At 34.6% G+C, this 22036-nt stretch overlaps 2 protein-coding genes across 2 annotated transcripts in view; both read left to right on the top strand.

The window, feature by feature from the left end:
* The window catches only part of LOC145284622 (uncharacterized), a 20011-nt gene extending 15006 nt beyond the window's left edge, over nt 1-5005 (top strand). The window contains exon 4 of the mRNA XM_080133529.1: nt 4922-5005. Within this exon, the coding sequence (XP_079989655.1) occupies nt 4922-5005 (84 nt within the window). The remainder of the gene's footprint in view (nt 1-4921) is intronic.
* Nucleotides 5006-5273: 268 nt separating this feature from the next.
* LOC145284621 (A disintegrin and metalloproteinase with thrombospondin motifs 8-like) overlaps nt 5274-22036 on the top strand; it is a 51722-nt gene continuing 34959 nt past the window's right edge. The window contains exons 1-7 of the mRNA XM_080133528.1: nt 5274-5433; nt 8824-8981; nt 9735-9821; nt 9908-10011; nt 11170-11295; nt 11804-11929; nt 19237-19340. Of these exons, the coding sequence (XP_079989654.1) occupies nt 5424-5433; nt 8824-8981; nt 9735-9821; nt 9908-10011; nt 11170-11295; nt 11804-11929; nt 19237-19340 (715 nt within the window). The 5' untranslated portion in view covers nt 5274-5423. The remainder of the gene's footprint in view (nt 5434-8823; nt 8982-9734; nt 9822-9907; nt 10012-11169; nt 11296-11803; nt 11930-19236; nt 19341-22036) is intronic.

The following is a 22036-nucleotide window of genomic DNA, read 5'->3' as shown; positions in this document are numbered from 1 at the left end:
ATCGGCAGGCTGTGAACCGGCAGCTCTCTCCTTCCTCCTCTTGCGCTTCTGCTGGTCGTGTGTCATGCGTTGATCCTCTGCCCTGTCGCCTCCCAGGTTGATGACGCAGCGCCAGCCAGAACGTTCCGCAGCGCGACTCTTGATATCGTTTCTTTTGGCCTCCTGCAGTCCGCTTAAGACTTAGAGACCATGTGTGGAAGAGGAGTGGCATTACACTCGCAACCAAATTGAAAGTATACCGAGCAGCCGTCCTGACAACCCTACTCTACGGCTGTGAAACTTGGACGCCATATAAAAGACATGAAAAACAGCTGAATGGCTTCCACCTCAGATGCCTCCGTAATCTTCTCAACGTCCGCTGGCAAAACAGAATTCCTGACACAGAAGTCTTGAAGCGCGCGGGGGCTCCATACCATCACCACCATAATCCGCATGCCTGACGACTGAATCCCCAAACAACTCTTCTATGGGGAACTCAGCCAGGGAAAGCGGATATATATATATATATATATATATATATATATATATATATATATATATATATATATATATATATATATATATTCCGTTTATTATACAAACATTTTAAGCTACATATATTTATACATGTTTCAGTGGAGTCCAAAAAAGAATCGATATTGAAACTGGAGTCAAAATTACATTAGTTTTATAAGATATTCAGGTGTGGTTTACATTCTGGAATAAAATGGGGTGTGTACTTTGAGAATGTGAGCAATAGGGGTTTTGGAGGAAGGTGTAGTGAAGAAAAGGAGTAGAGGTGAGAGAGGATCGAGAAAATGACTTCGTGAGGTTAATTTGTCGCAGTGGGTAGGATTTGGTATTCGGCGGTTCCTTATTAACTTAAGTTTTCACTTTGATGTGAATTAATATTATACTCTTATCGTCGCTACTTCTCTATCTTAGGGTTTTATGGTTGTTGTTTTTGTTTGTTTTTTTCTGTTCTGGTTGCGACTTCATTTTCCTAATGTCAAGTGTTCTTTATTCATGCAATCATTTATTATTTTATTTTTTATCTATTTTATTTATTTATTTTTATTCTATTCCTCGCTTTTTATCCGTTCATTTGTTTCTAGTATTAAGATTCTTTCTTTACCGTTGCCCGGGTGTTTGGAGGTGTGTGTGATGCTAAATAAAAAAGAAACCGGGGAGATCCAACCCGAAGCCCTGAGGCGAAGTTTGAAAATAAATCGGCGAGCCAGAATGAGTTACTGAAAGATGTTAGAATTTATTTAAGTAAGAAACAAATTGAGAAGTGCGAGCACGGAAGTCGTCGAGCGTGACGACGACGACGACGACGACGTAGGTTTGTTTGTTATAAGCGAAGTAAAAAAGAAAACAACGTTAAAACTTAAGCGGAGGGGTAATCAAAACATCGAAAAAAAAACACAAAAAAACTAACGTAAGGCAAACGAACGATGTTAAATGTAAAAATCGAAAAAAACCCAGAAAAACGAACACGTGAAACATGACTTAAATAAGCCTGTTTCGATATTAAAATTTAAAAAATCGGTGGGTACCCGGGTGTTTTTGGGTATGTGGTCGGGGTGGATAAGCGAAGTAAAAAAACAAACAGAAAAACGAACGTTACATTAAAAATGGTGTAAATAACACTCGTTCAATATTTAAATTTAAAAAATCGAAAAAAAAAAAGAAGACATCTCACACCACGATTCGAACCCAAAACGTTTAGATAACGAACGAACGCGCTAACCAACTGACCTAACGCGACATACATGAAATTTTTTCAGTTTTTCAACTATTTAAAGAAAATCAGGCCATGACATCATCTGACGCATGCGTAGAACCGGTCGTCGTCACGAGAGGACCGTTTTTGTTGACACCCCCCTGTCGAAAATTGTCGATTTCGAGGTGAAAAAATGAATATTTTTGGCCAATTTTACGGTATTTTTCGAGCGAAGGGTAGAGCTTCAATATGATTCCGAGTTTGTGAATTTTCGTCGTGTCTGTCGAAAGTTTTTAGCGGACACACAAACACACATACATACATACAAACATACATACATACATACATACACACATTTTCGCTTTTATATATAGACTAGCGGGGGTACCCGGCGTTGCCCGCGTGTTTGTAGGTGTGTGTGCTGTTAAATAAAAAAGAAACGGGGGGGGGGTTAAAGTTGGTAGGATCAAACCCGAAGCCCTGAGGCGAAGTTTGAAAATAAAATCGGCCAGCCAGAATGAGTTACTGAAAGATGTTTGAATTTATTTAAGTAAGAACCAAATTGACAGGTGCGCGCACGGAAGTCGTAGAGCAATAGCTACTCAGCAAATGAAGTCAATGACCATGTTTGTTTGTTATAAGCGAAGTAAAAAAGAAAACAACGTTAAAACTTAAGCGGGGGAGGGGTAATCAAAACATCGAAAAAAAAACACAAAAAAACTAACGTAAGGCAAACGAACGATGTTAAATGTAAAAATCGAAAAAAAAAAAGAAATGGCTTAAATAAGCCTGTTTTGATATTAAAATTTTAAAAATCGGTGGGTACCCGGGTGTTTTTGGGTGTGTGGTCGGGGGTGGATAAGCGAAGTAAAAAAAACAACCAGAAAAACGAACGTTACGTGAAAACTGGCTTAAATAACACTCGTTCAATATTTAAATTTAAAAAATCGAAAAAAAAAAGAAGACATCTCACACCACGATTCGAACCCAAAACGTTTAGATAACGAACGAACGCGCTAACCAACTGACCTAAGGCAACATACATGAAATTTAGTCAGTTTTTCAACTATTTAAAGTAAATCAGGCCATGACGTCATCTGACGCATGCGTAGAACCGGTCGTCATCACGAGAGGACCGTTTTTGTTGACCCCCCCACTGTCGAAAATTGTCGATTTCGGGTTGAAAAAATGAACGTTTTTTGGCCAATTTTTCGAGCGAATGAGAGAGCTTCAATATGATACCAAGTTTGTGAATTTTTGTCGTGTCTGTCGAAAGTTTTTAGCGGACACACAAACACACATACATACATACATACATACATGCATACATACATACACACATTTTCGCTTTTATATATATAGATGCACTTGTTTATTAATAAAATATATATGTCCATTTAACAGTTAGTCAAACAGATATATGGGCTTATTAATTATAATTTAAATAAATAAAGCTGGTATACCGGTAGTTATATTTTCTCCTCTACGGCGATCTTGCGTAATTACAGTAGCAAAGGTTTTTATATCTATATATAAATGTAGTCTCGATGATTGTCATTTTTTCATTTGTGTTGTTTATCTTTTCGGCAACACTAGAATATGCATATATTTGATAGGTTTATATGGTTCGTTTTAGAGATAGTTTCTTCAGACCATACATATGCAAACGGGTGCATAATAGCATATATTTATATATATATGTGGAGTATTCAGTTCCTAGAGTTCTCTAGTTAGGGTACGTAGTTGTTGTTTGGGGTCAATCATGTGATCGGTTTCCTGATATAACGCTACTTTCCGGTAATACTTCTTGTAGGTATATATCAACATTCCAATTACAAGCGTGCCAGACGCATAGATTATTTTAGTTAATCGTTTTCGTGTGTTTAATTATTAAGCATGTAAATTTATTCACTTTTATCCGGTTAGTGGCAAATTGTGTTTCTGATCGTTTAGTTTAGTATTAAACGGAGACGCTTGTAATTGGAATGTTGATATATACCCACAAGATGTATTACCGGAAAGCAGCGTTACATTAGGAAACCGACCACATGATTGACCCCAAACGACAACTATGTACCCTAACTAGAGAACTCTAAGAACTGAATACTTCACAAATATATATAAATATATGCTATTATGCACCCGTTTGCATATGTATGGTCTGAAGAAACTATCTCTAAAACGAACCATATATCAAATATATGCATATTCTAGTGTTTCCGAAAAGATAAACAACACAAATGAAAAAATGACAACCATCGAAATTAAATTTATATATAAATATAAAAACCTTTGCCACGATAATTACCTCAGACATCGTGGTAGAGGAGAAAATATAACTACCGGTGTACCAGCTTTATTTATTTAAATCATATTAATAAGCCCATATATATGCTTAACTAACTGTTGTTTGACCATATGGACACATATCTTATTAATAAACAAGTCAATAAATAAAGAAAGAATCTGAAAACTCCTACCCACTCTTAACACACGAAATCGTACTTTCCCCTCCTCCCTCACCTCTACTCCTTTCTTTCACTACACCTTCCTCCAAAAACACCCTAATGCTCATATTCATAAAGTACCCACTCCACTTTCTTCCAAAATGTAAACCACACCGGAATATCTTATAAAACTAATATAATTTTTACTTCCGTTTCAATATCGATTCTTTTTGGTCTGATGAAGTATTATCCTCTTAATGGGATTCCACTGACACGCATATGTAACCAATAATGTTTGTATAATAAACAGACTATATACCAGCTCTCACCTGCATTGGGCACTCTTTAATAATCACGTGAGTTTCATTGGATTTATATTTAGGAAACCAATCGATACAACAATATATAATCAATCCGATACATGACCATCGATTTGATATATATATATATATATATATATATATATATATATATATATATATATATATATATATATATATGCTTGATACAGTATATATAGTGTCAAGTATGTAGCGAAGTGAGCGCCTCAAATCGATGGTCATGTATCAGATTGATGTACGGTAAAACGAAAAATGAAACAATATGAGATTGACTTTTAAACTGAATACATCATTCAGAAATTACATCAACAAAAACCAACGGCTTGAGTGAAAACACACAACAAATAATACAGAGTCTCTCCTGCTTTCAATTATCGGATTGCTTCGGTTTGGGAAAATATAACTGAGCGTCCTTAAATTTTCTTTAGATTTTAAAGAAACTGATGGAGGATGATTACATTATTCCGATACTCATAGTAAGCTCCCCGACAGTTTCGAATATTTTAGCTTAATCCCACAGCATCAACACACCGATTCCTCATGACACCCTTCTTATATATCTTGATATCGCTTTGCATAATTTGGAGTGTTCATTAAATTCATCTACTTTTAGAAAACCTTTACATTTTGAACAATTCTTAAAAAGAAAAGGAGTATTTGCTTTCAAATTTTTTGCCATGAATTTTTTTCATTTTTATATATTTATTTTTTATTTGTATTTTTATTTTCATTTATTATAATTGTTGTTGTTGTTGTTGTTGTTGTTGTTGTTGTTGTTGTTGTTGTTGTTGTTGTTGTTATCATTTTGTTGCGGTATAACTTCAGCGTGGCATCATCACAACAAATGGTACAGATTATCTGTTTGAGCCACCACATTCAAATTGTGGCCATGGCTTCACTCTGGTTGGGAAACGGACTTCTGATTTACTTATGGAACAAGGTAAGACCACAAATTTTAATGCTACCAACCAATAATGCTATTTGAATTTACATTTTTAAAATAAATATGCGGAATGATATATTCATGTATAACCTTTGCTACTTCATAAATAAACACAGACGGAAATAATCTTAATCTTAGGTTTACCACTATATTTCATGTAAAAAAATGTTTAAATGTGGTTTTTTACGTATTTTAATTATAGAAGGTAAACACGTGTCAAATATGAATATTTGATATTCCTATTATATCATTTTCTGATATTAGTTCATTTTCGTATTCGTCATTATTCGTGGGATATTATCGTGCATAAGACACAGGTATGTTGGAAAGATAAAAAGATAATAAAGTAAAAAATAAATTAATTCAATAAAAGATACACTTACTAGATTTTTTCATAGACGAACATAAGATAAAGTTTTTTAAAATACATAATACATGAATATTACACACAGAAATAACTTCAGGAATGAAAACTAAACAAAGAATACAATCGTTTCTATTACAATAATTAAAAAAAAAAAAGGCTATTCGTGGTTGGGGAAATAAATTGTATGTCTGTGACTGCCGACATTTTAAACATATAAATATCTCTTTTGTGAATGTTTGTCTCTGAACTCATTTTGTTTGTTTTTTATCGTATAACATGTTTCTCATTTTTTCACATTTAATTATAAACCTAAAACTCTTTTCACGGAAAATATATCTCTGAAACTAGCTCATCCCAAAATATCTCGCCTTAATCAAAACACCTAAAGCAATCCTCCAAAACGGTGATTTTCTAAAATGCTGTCTCTCTAAATGGAACCCCCTAAATGTATATTCAATTCACTGCATATGTAAAGTTTACCTATTTGGAATTTTACATCACTCGGAGACAATGTATGACAACCTCACTTGGTTCTTTGACTAGAATTTTAGGGTCGAGTAACTAGATAAAAAATATTTTTTTATGCGTGCATTAAAGGACTGTGTCTGTGTGCTTTAAAATTCGTGCTTAAAAAACAAAAGTCTTGTTTTGAACTTTCCATCTATGGATAGGATATTACAAACACTAGTGGTGAAAGTGTTAATGGAAAAAACTATATATCCAAGAGAGATAACTGTTGTCTAATATCACACCCACCCTAAAAAGTTTACCAAACATGAAATAAATGAGTATCATGACAACCATAAAAGAAAAAGAGTTAAACAACATTTGCACTTAAAAATGAATACTATAAATAATGAACGAAAGGAAACAGTGAAACGAACAACAATTCGAAAACACAACATTTAAAAAGAGACACTTTAAATGCCTATAAAGGTTCTTGAAAAGGTCTATTGTGGACAGTTAATTTTTTGTTTTGTTTTGTTTGTTATTTTTTGTTGTTGTTTTTTTAATCGAGCTACATGTTTAAAGTTCCTCCTAAGTCACTTTAGTTGTATCAGGGATTTTTTTTTTATTCGTTATGAACGTTCTGATGATTGCAAGCACTCCATTAGTGAGATTTGTAGCTTTTGCTTATGGATGTGAGAAAGTTGCCAAAGCCACCCGTGCGTTGTGAAAATAGAGCACCTTTAGTTCAGGATTGTTTGTTTGGCTTCAAAATGTTCATAGAATATGTGTGTACTACAACACATAAACTATTTCGGAAGCAAAAGATCTAGCTAAATTGCATATTCTTTTAAACATTCATTTTAATTAATTGCCCATTAGGTTTTTCGGTTCTCTTATGGCATGATCATCTTTAGTTAACTATTACGTGTAATTATATTCATGCAGATGTTCTACATAATTTATACTTGCGTAATATTTGCGTAAAAAAGTTATAGTAAACACAAACCTTTTTCTATATATATTTATGTATGCGTATATATATATTTGTTTTAAAAAATTTGCCTACCAAATCCTCTGCAGTTTTCGGCCTACAGACAAGAAGGTTAATATATAGGGTATTCGAACCCATGTGAAACTTTATATTTGGGTTTTAGCCGAGTAAAAATGTAAGAATTAAAAAATAAAAATTTCCAGGTGAAAGTTGAAAGACGGCATTACGAATATGCACGCGTAACTATTGGTTCATGTTTTAATTTTTAGCCTTGTAGCAAACATGTCTTTATAACTCAGGCATTAACGTCAAAGGAAAAAGTAAATCGTAAGCTGAACGTTTTGGTTTCGATTCTTGGTGGTTGCACACGAGTCACTTTTTATTTAACTTTATAAATCATTACTATATATTAGGTCCAATATAATATAATAAAGAAGTTTTTGAGAGGCGGTAACATATGAAAAGTTGTCATATTTACTGGTACTACATTTTTCTGCGCCCGTTTAAAAAGTCCATATAAAAAATATGAATATTTGTGGTACCAAATTTTATCATACATGTTCTGAAAAAAAATCCATCGATGAATCGCTGAAAAAGTGTAATATTTATTAATTCATTTTACGTGTTCTTGCAAAGGATCACCAGATATCAAGAGTAATATTTGTTTTGTGCGTTCTCGCAAGTAGTAACCAGATATAAAGATTGTATATTTTGTGGTATCTCATTTGTTGTTCGTGATTTTACAGGAAGGGGGGGGGTCAATATATATAAAATAAGAATATTTACATTTCTACTTTATTGTTTTAGCTGACCACATGTTTGATGATAAATCATTCTCTTCACGCGTTGTAGTCATGATCGCAAATGTTATTGGGAGAAAATAGAAAATGTTTCACGCATTAATAGTTTATCGAGGACAGACGTAATAAAGGCTTAGAAACATGTAATATGTAATCATAGCACAAAAAACAACTTCAGCAATGAGTATTTAAAAATATTAATACACTCGTTCCCATTACAGTAAAAAAAAAACACTGAGACGCGATAAAAAGTAACATGTGCTAATACACTAAACGGCACACACTCGAAAAAATCTACGATGACGTCACTTGGTCCTTAAATCAGAATTTGAAAGTAAAGTGGCTTGATTAGAAAGCATAATCCCACAAAGCTTGTGAGGTTCTGAAAATCAAGAATGATAAAATCGACAGCATCGGCCACAGTTCGTGCGTCTTGATGGTCGCAAAGTTTTCGTTCTGGATTTTGCAAATTTAGGCGGTACGGCATTACAACCTCTGACGCCGAAAGCTGTTTAGTTACCGAAAATATATATCCAAGAGGAGATAACTCTGGTCTAATACATTTTTCCGTTATATTTCTAAAATTTCTCAAATATCTTTATATGTTTCAATCACTTGGAGTTAGATAATACCGGTTAAACAGGTGTTTATAGTTTAATGTAATATTGGACATATTAAAAATGTAACGCAGGGATAAAAAATATGAACTTGTAAGAAACATTTTTTTAAAAATAACTGTTAATTTTCTATTGTTTTATTAAATATTCTTCCATTTTCAGTGAAGAAGCAAAATAATGCCAAACATAAAAATTACTCGGAGTTCAAAATGGAGGTTGGCATCTTTTATGATCAGCAAATGAATGACTTTCTGGAGAAAGAACTACGGGCCATTACTTTGGAACAAAAGCTTAATTTTTTAGTTACGCAATGGAATGTGGTGAGTTCTTTGCATTTTCATTTGGAAATGAAGAATCAGTTTATAGAATAGCCAAAACAAAAAGAGAAAAATATTCCCAACTTTCTATCCATTATTTTTCAATATGTTATGCAAGATCGTTGCGAAATGTAAGACATGCGTCTTTTTTATTCATCATACGTTGTATTTTTTACTCTGCACGTTACAAACCTGGTCGATTACTACAGCCGATCTGTAGAAGCAGGTCGTCACTCACCGTGCAATTGAGTGCTGCCAATGGGCCGATCGGATCAGTAACGAATAACAGCAGGTGGCGATTCGGTCGACCAGTCGAAGAAGACATGGGCCTGCCATTTTTGCCTGAAGGATGGACGACCGATAAACATATACGATGAGAGATGATTATGAGCAGTTTTATCATTTTAAAATGTTTTGAATAAAAATATAATTTTAAAATACAAAATCATTTACGAAATAATATTTCATTGAGCTAAACAATTATATGTATTTTCATTGAAAATATATTTTCATATACACTTATCCATTAATAGATATATAACCCATGTTTATTTAGGGGTTCAATTTTTTAACATAAATTCTTGAATTTTAACTTCTTACTCAGATGTGATTCAATAAGGTAAGGTGAAAGGCTAACTTGACATTATTATTTTATAAAATATTCACCATGATTTCAATTTAATAAAAAAATCTATTGAAATCAAAATGTTTAAGCATAAAATCTTCGTTCATTACATCTTTGTTTCTGTTTTGTAGGTGCAATATGAATTCAACAAAAAAATTATGCTTGAGAGCAGGATTCAAATTATCATCAAATACATTCATTTCTTTAAAAAAGACCCAGTGAGTATTTCAAGCAAGTTATGAATTGTACTTATTAAAATGAAACCACAAAGATTTAATTGGTGATATGTATCTTTCATTATTAGAATTGGTATCGAATCGGAGACGATCTAGAGAAATCGATGGATGATATCTGTAATTGGGCCTCTCGTAATGATTTAAAACTGGATCATTTACACGTCGGAACAGGGTAAGTACATATCTCTTTAGTGAAAATAAGTACGAAAAAGTTGGAGAGTAATGAGATTAATTTCTTGACCTACCCAGATACTGTATGATTTGGATTGTTGCTTGTCTATATTAATTGCCACTGAACGAGGACAAAGTTAGACACTTCTTAAAGAGTAAAAACATAGTCTTGCCAACAACCCCTCGCGAATAAGGCGCCCAAGATGGCGGGCACTAAACATACATCCCCTTCAGAAGAAAAGGGTAATACATGGGAGAATAGTTTCCTGGAAGTGAACAGATACTACATTTTGATTTAAGCTGATAGATGTTTTTGGTTGGAGAAATAATCAAATAGTTGCTGATCACTGAAAATAGTTACACTTTGCTAGTTTATACCTGTTCCTGAATTTGTGTTGGTACAATACCTGGGTATGTCAATATTCATTTTTACGTAACGTCTACAGTTTTATAGGTATTAAGAAGAAAACGTTTGTAAAATTTCATGAAAAAATACGCTAATTAATATTTACATGAGAGTAAATAACTACGATGTATGTATTTACGTATTGATTTTCTTGTAAAACAAAGCATTAGAAATTATGTTTCATGCAAAAATATTTCTCTTTGAACTAATGTCCATTTTTGTTGGATTACCTGAAAAAAGTCACTAGTTATATATATATATATATATATATATATATATATATATATATATATATATATATATATATATATATATATATATATATACATATATATATATATATATATATATATTCTCTGATGAGAAGGAAAGTATTTCTTCGAAACTCCGCGGATTAAGGACTATCCACTTATCAAGTGTTTCCTTTTCAGATTAAATATGTTTCTAACTCTTTTTCAAAGTGTTTTTAACATGTTTTATTAACCGTTTGCTCTTATATATATATTATTTTCTTTAATTTTTTAAGACAGATATCCAGTAAAAATCCTTTAGACGTATGATTGAAATCGTAAAAAGTACTCTATTTTTTCACCTAATCAGATGTTTCTATTTATGTACGAACAAACAAACTCTCAAAATACCCTAACTTTTTAATAACAACTTATAATTTTAATTGTTATAACGAACAATAACTGAACAATTTTAGTTTTTATAACAATCAACAATTTTTTATTTGTTATTTTGGATTTTCAGCTGGAATACCGGAAATCTTTTAGGGGTCGGCGGGTCTGGTGGAGTTTGTAATTCTGGACGATGCGCCATTTCAAAGACAAGACAATGGGGATACATAAATTCAATTTGCCATGAAATCGCTCATGGGTAAGTCTAAAAGGAGCCGGAAGTAGATATATTGAACACTAATCTGTTCGATTTGCCAATATTTCATAATCGTGAATACTTTCATGTATAAAAGCACAACGATGTTTTAACTGATTTTTTTAAAGCATTTATAAAATGAAGCTTTCCAATATTATTGATATTCTTTTATCATTATTTATATCATGTACCTGTTTCAGAGCGTTATTTAATTGTGGTTGTTAAACTAACAACATTTATCCGATTTTTAGCAGGCATATTATTATTTTTTTTAAATTTCTAACTGAAAGCTTTGTTTTATCCGCTGAGGTAGATGGTTCTCCTGCGTGTCATGGCTGGAATAGAATGTATTTATTAGTTCTTTCATCTATTTTTAATTTGGTGATTGAAAAAAGATTTTTATGAACGTGTAAATTTAAATCTAACATTTGTGCTTTTTGTAAAATTCTGTATTATGTCATATGTGTTATGTATTTATTTGAATAAGTTTAATGTGTTACGTGTTTTACAGGATTGATATTCCCCATGATGACCACCCGAACTGTGACGACACACCAGGCATATCTGGGTTAATGGGTGAAAGGGGGACTGGCTGGAGCAAATGTTCGGTTAAATATTTTAAACTTTGGTTAGAAAGGTTAGTAAAGTAATATTCGTTCATGTCGATTACAAATATAAACATTTATCCAGCTAGCATCTTTATGAAAACATATTGCTGAAAATGTTTGATAAAATTTCAGATGTGTGTGAACTAATCAAGTTTGTCACCCTCGTTACTGATGCCATTTTCATCTGTTTCTTATTCCTTTATATTTTTACCATGTTCATGAAATCTTTTGATTATAAAGATGAAATAATATTAAATTTCTGAACATATGAGTTCATTTGAATATTTCTTGGTTGTCTTTACGTTATTCAACATTATCCTAACTTATTCTTCACAAACACGCATATATATATATATATATATATATATATATATATATATATATATATATATATATATATATATATTTTGTGGGGTACAAAATTTTATTATGGCTATGTAAAGACTAAATTTAAACTTGTTCGAACACATTATTGTAGATTGTGAAATTAAAAAAATAAAAATGAATGTGTCAGCTGACCGGTTTCGAAGCTCGCTCAACAGAGCTAAAATCGAGCTTAATTATGTTTTAAAAAGAAAAGGGGGAACAATGAATCGGAGATGAAAAAGTAGAGAAAGAAAAAAAAGAGGGGGGATTAATTATTAAATAGAAACTGGATTAAGTCCTAAGAGATTCTCTTTTTGTTTGCAAAGAGAAGGTCTCAGAGTCTTAATATATATAGTTTCTAGAATTTTAAGATGATAAAGAGAGTGCGACTTACTAAGGATGGAAAAAAAAGTATGCACTAAAATTCAAAGCACAAATACGATTATTTATAAGGTGCTCTCCAGATAAAAGACTCTTTTCGTGGAAACCTACGAAAATATTTGCCAGAACTGGTCCCAGGGGAGAACCCATCGAAACACCATCTATCTGCCTGTACATAATGTCATTAAAACTGAATTCGACCGACATGGTGGCGAATTCCATAAGTTCCACAAAAATATTCTCAGGAATAGGGGAAGTTGGGAGTTGACTGCGATAAAGGGCATCGGCACATATATCAATAGTCTCTGAGAGTGGAACACAGGTAAATAGGATTTCAATATCAAAAGAACACATAAATTTGTCAGTCTGAGTATAATTCTGCATAAATTTAGCAAAAGAAAAGGAATCTTTAATGCAGAAAGAACTATGCTCTTCCAAAACTGGTTCTAAAATATTAGTAAGCCATTTGGCTACTTTATGTTGGGCTTTCAAAAACCAGATATTTATTTTCGTTATGTTGACGACACTTTTTGTTTGTTCAACAATGAAACGGAAGCAGATACATTTTTTGCATCTCTTAATAATATTCACCCAGTTCTAAAATTTACTATAGAAAAGGAAAGTAATTCTTCCCTTCCTTTCCTAGATGTACTGGTGTGTAAAACACCTTCCGTTTTCTTGACTTCCATCTATCGTAAACCTACATTCACTGGTCTGTACACGCGTTGGGACTCTTTTTGCCCCACCAAACAAAAATATAATCTTATCAACACCCTTATCCATAGGGCTTGTATGATATGTTCAGACACCAAATTAAATGATGAAGTCAAATTTATTACCAAGACTCTTTGCAATAATGGTTTTCCATTGCAAATCGTGGAATCTACAATTAAAAATAAAATTTCTAATTTCAATAAAATTAAACCGGCATCTGTCGACAAATGCCCCATCTACCTACGCCTACCTTGACTAGGTAATATTAGTGAAAGATTTGCCAAGCAAATTTCTTCTGTCGTACAACAATGTTACTTTGCATCAAATACCCGTGTTGTTTTTTCTTGTAAACCCATTTTGTCTTCAATTTGTAAAGACGTTCTTCCCCCCCCCCCCACCATAACAATTCAATTATTTATTTATTTAAATGTAGCTGCGGTGTGCGCTACGTCGGGCGGGCGTCTCAAAGATTAGATAATAGGGTAAAACAACATGTTCCATCCAAAATTCGAAATGGAAACTACCTACCTTCGGACGTTTTGAACAATACCCATGGCTCATCTATAGGAGAGCACCTTATAAATAATCGTATTTGTGCTTTGAATTTTAGTGCAGACTTTTTTTCCATTCTTAGCAAGCCGCACTCTCTTTATCATCTTAAAATTCTAGAAACTATATATATTAAGACTCTGAGACCTTCTCTTTGCAAACAAGCTAATCAAGAACCTAGATTCCAGTAAAGCAACTGGCCCTGATGGCATCCCAATTATAGTGTTAAAAAAGCTTCAACCAGAACTTGCTCCCATACTTACGAAACTATTTAAGCGCTGCCTTAAGGAGAAGTGCTTTCCGACTCCCTGGAAGACCTCATCAGTTTGCCCTGTATTTAAGAATTCAGGTGATAAGTCATCTCCCTCTCAGTACAGACCAATAAGTCTCCTGTGTGTTATGAGTAAGTTGCTGGAATCCATATTAAATAGAGAAATAGTCAACCACCTCAGCAGGAATAACCTTCTTAGTGACACACAATACGGTTTCCGCTCTGCAAGATCTACCGCAGATGTGCTGACGGTTATATCTCACAGGATTAGTGAATCTCTTGACAAAGGCTTCCTTTCTAGGGCAATTGCTCTTGACATATCAAAGTCCTTCAACAAGGTATGGCATAAGGGTCTACTTCACAAGATTTCCAGCTACGGTATAACTGGAAATGTTTTCTCAATCATTAAATCATTTCTCTCCGATAGGCTCATAAGAGTAGTGGTAGATGGACAAAAATCGGAGGCCTGCAATATAAATGCTGGAGTCCCTCAGGGGTCGATCCTGGGCCCAACTCTCTTCCTGATCTACATCAATGACCTCCCTAAGCACATACTTAAATCATTTGTTGACATCTATGCTGATGACACGACCATCTATGGCAACACATCAAAGGCTGTAAATGACAAAGTTCTCTCTGATTCTCTCTCCTCTGATCTCGAGCGCGTGGTTCAGTGGGGGAAGACGTGGCTGGTTACCTTTAATGCATCCAAAACCAAACTCCTCTCCTTACATCATCAACGCTCTGATCCCCATCTGGCATCAATTATGATGGATGGCTCTCGTCTGGGTGAGGCCCCGTGTTTTGACAAGCTTCTGGGTTTGACCTTTACTCCTGATCTGAAATGGAACACGTACATCAAGTCTGTTGCCAAGGTCGCTGGAAAGATGGTGGGATCCTTCTACCGCTCCAGAAGATATCTCACTACTGATGCAATTTTCTATCTATATAAAAGCCAAGTACGTCCAAGGATGGAATACTGTTGCCATATCTGGGCAGGAGCTGCTAAAAACAGCCTATCCTACCTTGACAGAGTACAAAATAGGCTTCGTGGCTTAGTGGGGGATGCCCTTTTCTCTACCCTGCAACCTCTCTCCCACAGAAGAGACGTTGCGAGCCTATCCTTGTTTTATCGTTATTTCCATGGCAGGTGCTCGTCTGAGCTCCAATCTCTGGTCCCCCTTCGCCAATCTTTCACGAAAAACACCCGTCTAGCTGAATCCACTGTGAAAATTTTCCCCACTGTATATCTGTGCCTAAATCAAAGCGCGGATTCCATGAACAAAGCTTATTTCTTAGAACTGCACGCCTGTGGAACTCTGTTCCGTCTGCCTGCTTCCCACCGGACTACAACTTGGATGTCTTCAAGTCCAACGTTAACAAATTCCTAATGAACCGCCCCCTTAAGTAAACATTTCATCAAATCTCCACACTAACGTAATGTACTTGCAATAACCCTTATCCCTGAGTGGCTTCCGGGCCTTGATAAGTGGTGATCGCTGTGTAAAAAAACAACAAAAAAAACAAAAAGAGAATCTCTTAGGGCTTAATCTAGTTTCTATTTAATCTTTTTTTTTTTTTCTTTCCCTATTTTTTTATCTCCGATTCATTGTTCCCCCTTTTCTTTTTAAAACGTAATTAAGCTCGATTTTAGCTGTTGAGCGAGCTTCGAAACCGGTCAGCTGACACATTCATTTTTATTTTTTTAATTTCACAATCTAAAATAATGTTTTCGAACAAGTTTAAACTTAGTCTTTACATAGCCATAATATATATATATATATATATATATATATATATATATATATATATATATATATATATATATATATATATATAATGCGTGACTAGGAAGCTTGTTTCCTCTTTTATCACATTTTCGACTTAAACACATCGACAAAATCATTTGTACACTACTTTATTCACCCAAATTCTGTAACATGTTAATCTCTTCTCTCTGTCTCGATTAGTTCTGTCGATGCGTTTCCGAAGATCAGATATCTACAAATCTTAGTTTTCCATTATATCCACGTATTAGCAAGTTTGAGAAGTGTGTATATCTTTATGTATTACATTTCAGTATAAATAAATCTTGTTATGCAGTAAAGTTTTTCGTTAAAAATAAACTTTTAAAATATGAGGATTTGCTGAAAATTTTAAATCCGGAAACTTTCTGTTAGGCAGTTTCAAAAGTAAACCAAGCATAATTCGTTATTTTGTCACTTATTAACAAAATACTAAAAAGCTGACTTTTCATGAGATCATAAAATTTCGAAGTTTGATAGTAAATTGAAACGAAACGAAAGAAAGAAATCGACGTTTAAGAACAAGATCAAATCTATACTTTCTTTGTACTACTAATTCCAGGAAACTCGTTAATTTTAGAACAATACTTTCTATAATGCACCTCGTCTGGCATTAAATGCGTATTTTATTTACATTTTCTTTGGAGAGGGGGGATTTTTACTAAATGAAATATAATTCAAAGAAGAAATCTATGTATCTTTTAATGGTCTTTATTTTCAATATAATCGATTGGATGCCTAATGAACTTTTTAAATTTAAATCGCATACAGATTTTCGAGTTTGTTTTCTTTTAAGATTTAAGTTTTAAAAAAGGGCAAGAAAGTAAAATGGTTGCTTTTTGGTTTAAAAAATCAACATAATTTATTAGATAATATCTTTTATTATTTAGTGTCCATGCTAAGCCGGTCGATTTTTTTTTTAACATTCCCTTTTAATAGAATTTTCAAACTTGAATTTATACGAGTATATTTTTCTTTCTGATAACTATTTTAAATGAATTATAATTTTATCAAATTTTATATTTATAATGTTACAAAAACAGGCATATATAATTTTATTAGTAGGGAGACCCGAGACTGAATGAGGGTCAACGAATATTCCACACTTCCAATAACATTCAATATTCAATATCAATATTAATATCAATATTCAATATCAATATTCAATATCAAGATTGAATATCAATATTCAATATCAATATCAATATTCAATATTAATACCGCATATCAATATTCAATATCAATAAGGGTTTTTTCACTCAATGACGAACCCCTCCCTTGACTTTAGCCACTTCTCTCTGTCCCGAGCTACCCACTGCCAAGTGAGGCCCATGTATCAGGTCGTCCCTCCATTTCGTTCTTGGTCTTCCCTTTGGCTTTTTATGTTAACAAGGTATCCATTCTGTTGCTTTGATGGACCATCCGTTGTCATGTTGTCTAGGTACGTGCCCTGCCCATCTGTGTTTGGGTTTTTTGCTGGTAGTATTGATGTCAATAAATCTTGTTTGTTGGCAGATCCAGATGTTTGTCTTTCTGTCTTGTAGAGTGATTCCTAACATTATCCTCTTCATTTACCTTTGTGCCACTGTCAAGATTTTACTTTGGCGAGTTGTGAGGGGCCATGTTTCACTACTGTAGATCGTCATAGGTAGTATATATTCATTGAAGATCTTCCCTTTGATTGACATATTTGCTTTCCGGTTTCTGATGATATTCACTTTCTCAAAAGCTGCCCATCCCAATACTAACCTTCTATTTATTTCAGAGAGGAAATCTCCATCTTTCGTAATTTTATTTTCCAAGTAGATGTAGCTTTCAACTGCCTCTATGGTCTTTCCATCAACAATTATTGGCGACTTGGCAGCGTGCGGGTTTAACATCACCTTGATCTTCCCAAGATTCATGTTGGGACCAACCGATTTCGTTTAGAATGTCATTTAGCTCCTGGGGAGAGTGTGCCATCAGTACTATATTATCAGCGAAGATGTTGACTCCTCTACCCTCCCACTTAATCCGACTAATTACCGCATCTTTGAGACAAGCTGTGAAGAGTTTCGGCGAGATGTTGTCACCTTGTTTTGCTCCCCTCTTCAGCTTGATCTTGTTGTTGTCATGATGGAGCTTTAAAGTAGATGTAGCCCCACTGTGCAGGTTTTTCAGCAAGGTGATATATGCAGTCAACTCCTTGGTTCTCAAGGGCAGCGAATAGTGGATAAAATTCTATAGAGTCGAAAACCTTTTTGTAATCCACAAAGGTAAAGCACAGTGGAATCTTGTATTCATTAACTTTCTCTTGCAGTTGACTGACAGCCTGGATATGGTCGATGGTGGAGTAACCTGCTCTGAAACCTGCTTGTTCTCGCGGTTGATGACTGTCTAGAGTCCCTAGCATACCTTAGCTAAACCTGAGAGAATACCTTGTATGTCACTTGCAGAAGGCTGATTGATCAATAATCTTTATATCTGCAGTGTCTCCTTTCTTTTGTAATAATGACCAATGATGCATTCCTCCATATATCTGGAACTTTTACACTGGAGAGACACTTATTAAACATTCTTGTAAATAATATTATTACCATTGAAATCGGTGAAATGGATATTTTTCAATCAAATCGATTGATCGCCTGTTCTAGTCGGGGACTGACAGCGGTGCACAGAAAAGAAGCTCCACATGTGCCCCTGAAGCGACTTAGTCCACAATTCATTGTAGTCTACATTACACTGTGGAGAACCTACTGCTTATTTTATATTATTTGTTATATATATTTATTTTATATAACGGCTTGAATTAAATTTTAGAGTGCAAAAGTCAAATATCATGGTTCAATTATGCTTTATACAGAAACATTCGTTTAGAATATCTTATCAAAGAACATATTGTGTATTTTATACGTCGAACCCTTCTGCTTGTGCAGCGATAAAACTTCTCAAATGCTCTTGTGGTGTTAGGCTATATATATACAGAGCTTTACTCAAAATCGGACTATTCCTTGTTTTAACTTGATTTTTTTTATCGATTCCCGATATAATACCTATCTAAAACATTCCCAGACATATAAACTACATCTGTGTGAAAATTTAAAATATATCGGCTCAGTCGTTTGGGAGTCTATACGAAACGAACTCACACACACATAGGCACACGCAGGCACATACAACACACAAAAACTGAATTTTATAGAAAAGTAGAGATGAATAGAGAAGGTTGTAAAGATTTGATGTTTGATAAAAAATATGGTGGTCTTTGCAGGGGTCGTGGGAAGTGTCTACTGAATAAGGATGTTCACTTGATGCAAAAACCTAAAGGAAAACCGTCTTTCAACATTGACACGTACGGCAGTGGTTTATTCCCAGGTACGTGATACGTATTTATTCGCATGCTCTTTCTACACTATGCCCCTCTTTCATACTCTCCCACACACACGCACATGAATGCACGTGCATTCCACATATAGAACACAAAGGCAACCTACTATATATGTAAGCGTATGCGTGTGCGTGGGAGGGAGGGAGAGAGACGATGAGATATTTTACTGTTGCAAAATTGATTGATTAATTAAATTAAAATAAGGATAAAAAATAAAGAATTATTATGAATATTGTGAGAGATTCGGCTAAAAAAGATTGGTCAATTAACTTTTTTAACCAAGAGAAATTATAATAACTGGTTCATCTTTCTTGCACGCATTAGTTCTCTGCTATTGACAAGCGGGGATTGTTGATGTTTGTTGTGATTAATGCATGTTATTTGGGTCAGTCGGTTGTGGAATTGAACCGTCATCAAACTAGTGATTTTCAATTTAAATAAATACGAAGAATGTATTATAACTTCCATACATTGTTAAATGAGGGTAAAATATTATGATGTTATTAAACCGATGTGCAATCCTTTTTGGCTATACCATTTTGCGCTGGCAAAATAAGTGATTGTTGATGTTAGACCCCTTCCAAGTTGAGTTCTTATAAAAAGTCATTTTGACAAAACTGCACTTTAGGGGCGCCGGTAATTCACGTATTTTATACGCAATTATTTCCCTAAACAAACAAAATCTCACTTAAATATAAAAACGTATAATTTAGATTTCTACAACGTTAAATAAATATTAATAATTTTCATCAAAACTGACGACGCTAAAGAAAAATGAGGCATACTACGACCGACCTCCGTCGGAAACACTTTCGTCTCCTCGCTTCGAATGTGGCCGTACATCTTGGCCCCCGAGCTGTCCTCCATCCAGTTCTATGTCGGAGTCCCTTGTCGTTGTAAATCTGAAGTGCCTGCAAGACAGTTTCTTGGTTAGATTAGACGTAGAAAACGCTTGCAACTCCATTCGAGGGGATCATCTTCTGGAAACTTGTCTCCACTGAACCTCATGCAGTTTATCATTTGGCTATGCCAGTTCCAGCAGCATGATCATAGCCGACCTCCGCATTCCAGTGCAATAAACAGCAGGGTAATACGATATGATTTTCATTTTGCCCTGGGAGTCGTCGACATCGCTCGTTCTGTAACTAAGTCTTTAAACATCTTTATGCAATCAGACACGATATTATCCCTACTAAGTTTGAAGACATCAATATTGACTGTTCGATAGAATCCTTCACTGTGTCCGTCTCTTGTGCAACTGCTTTTGTATCCTGATTTGTTTATTCTTTCTGCGTAATGCGCCATCTGATCAATTTCTTGTGACCTGGGCAGGATGGATTGTATAATTCGTGACACACCAACGGCCATCTGTAACATCGATTTTGAAGATGTTGGGTAGCGCCAGGCCACCCTTACCATCCATTTTGTTAGACTTGGACTTAGATTAACAATTGATGCTGCATTGCTAGCTAACTCCTAATCTATCTATGCAAGCTATGATCTGGTTGAGATAGTTGCATGAAACATCCTAATTCTCTTTCAATCACCTGATCCATAATCTGATCCATAATCTGCCCGCCGATTGGGGGAGGGTCATAGCCTCATCATTCCTGGGCAGATAGGAAGACAGAAGGACTAGGACACAACCAGGATGAAAATCAGGTTTAATCCCTCAGAACACCGCTTTACTTACTTTGAAGTTGTAAATTCGTTACACAGCGGTGTGTGGCCAACACCAGCTGTCGAGAACTTAGTTGATGAAAATTGCCTTAGGTTCACAAGTTCAAGCGTGTGCAACACCTATTGTTGTCATTGTGGTCAGCTGGTCAACATATAGGACTTCACACCCTTTCATGTAGAAGGAACGTCGACAGATTTCTTATACGCGATGCTCTCAATGATATCGTCCGACAGAATCTAAACATCGTTGACTTATCGTTTATTCTTGAAAGAGCTGGCCTTGTCCATTTTGTTTGTTGTTATTTATTTAATAGATTCTTTACATATGTTATAAAATTTTACATTTTCTTGCTAAAGAAAAAGACGATTGTGAAACTTCATTTTATTGTTTTTACTATTTCGAACAAGATACATTTGGACGAAAGGGGAAACTATTTCAGGCCATATCTGTAGGAAGTTGAGTCGGTAGATGTCTGTTCACATTACATTTAAACCTCTACATGCCAGTACAGTGGGGGAAGCAAGAAACTGGGAGAGAATGTTAAAGTCTAGCAGTTCGAGGGAATAAATTATTAGAGTAGAAATCCTTCCAACATCTGGGTGTCTCGACGGTGTAGAAATGGAATTCTGCTGCTTGTCGGGTCAGTCGGGAGTATTTACGTTGAGGGGGGCACAAGTGCTACGAGTTCATCAGAGCACATCCCATTAGAATACTTGTAAAATAAGCACAGGAATGCAGCATTGCGGCAATAGGACAATGGTTTGAGTTTGGTGAACAGTGCGGGACGTATTAGGTTGGAGGCTCTTTAATGGACCTTGTCCAAGAGCGAGAGACTAGTGGAGACAATTTTATCAGGGAGGTCATTTATGAATATGTGGACTAATAAAGGTCCAAGGACACACTCGTAATACCATGCTGTTTTTGGCGTACAATCATTAAAGACAACCTGGATTTTTCTCTTATCTAAGGATCTAATTATATTAAGTAATAAGTGATTATATC

The sequence above is a fragment of the Euprymna scolopes genome, chromosome 9 (assembly GCF_053919585.1).
Source record: "Euprymna scolopes isolate OS-2025 chromosome 9, ASM5391958v1, whole genome shotgun sequence".
In the NCBI taxonomy this organism is placed as follows: Eukaryota; Metazoa; Mollusca; class Cephalopoda; order Sepiida; family Sepiolidae; genus Euprymna; species Euprymna scolopes.
The sequence above is the reverse complement of the archived record's forward strand: the minus strand, read 5'-3'. Positions and strand labels throughout refer to the sequence as shown.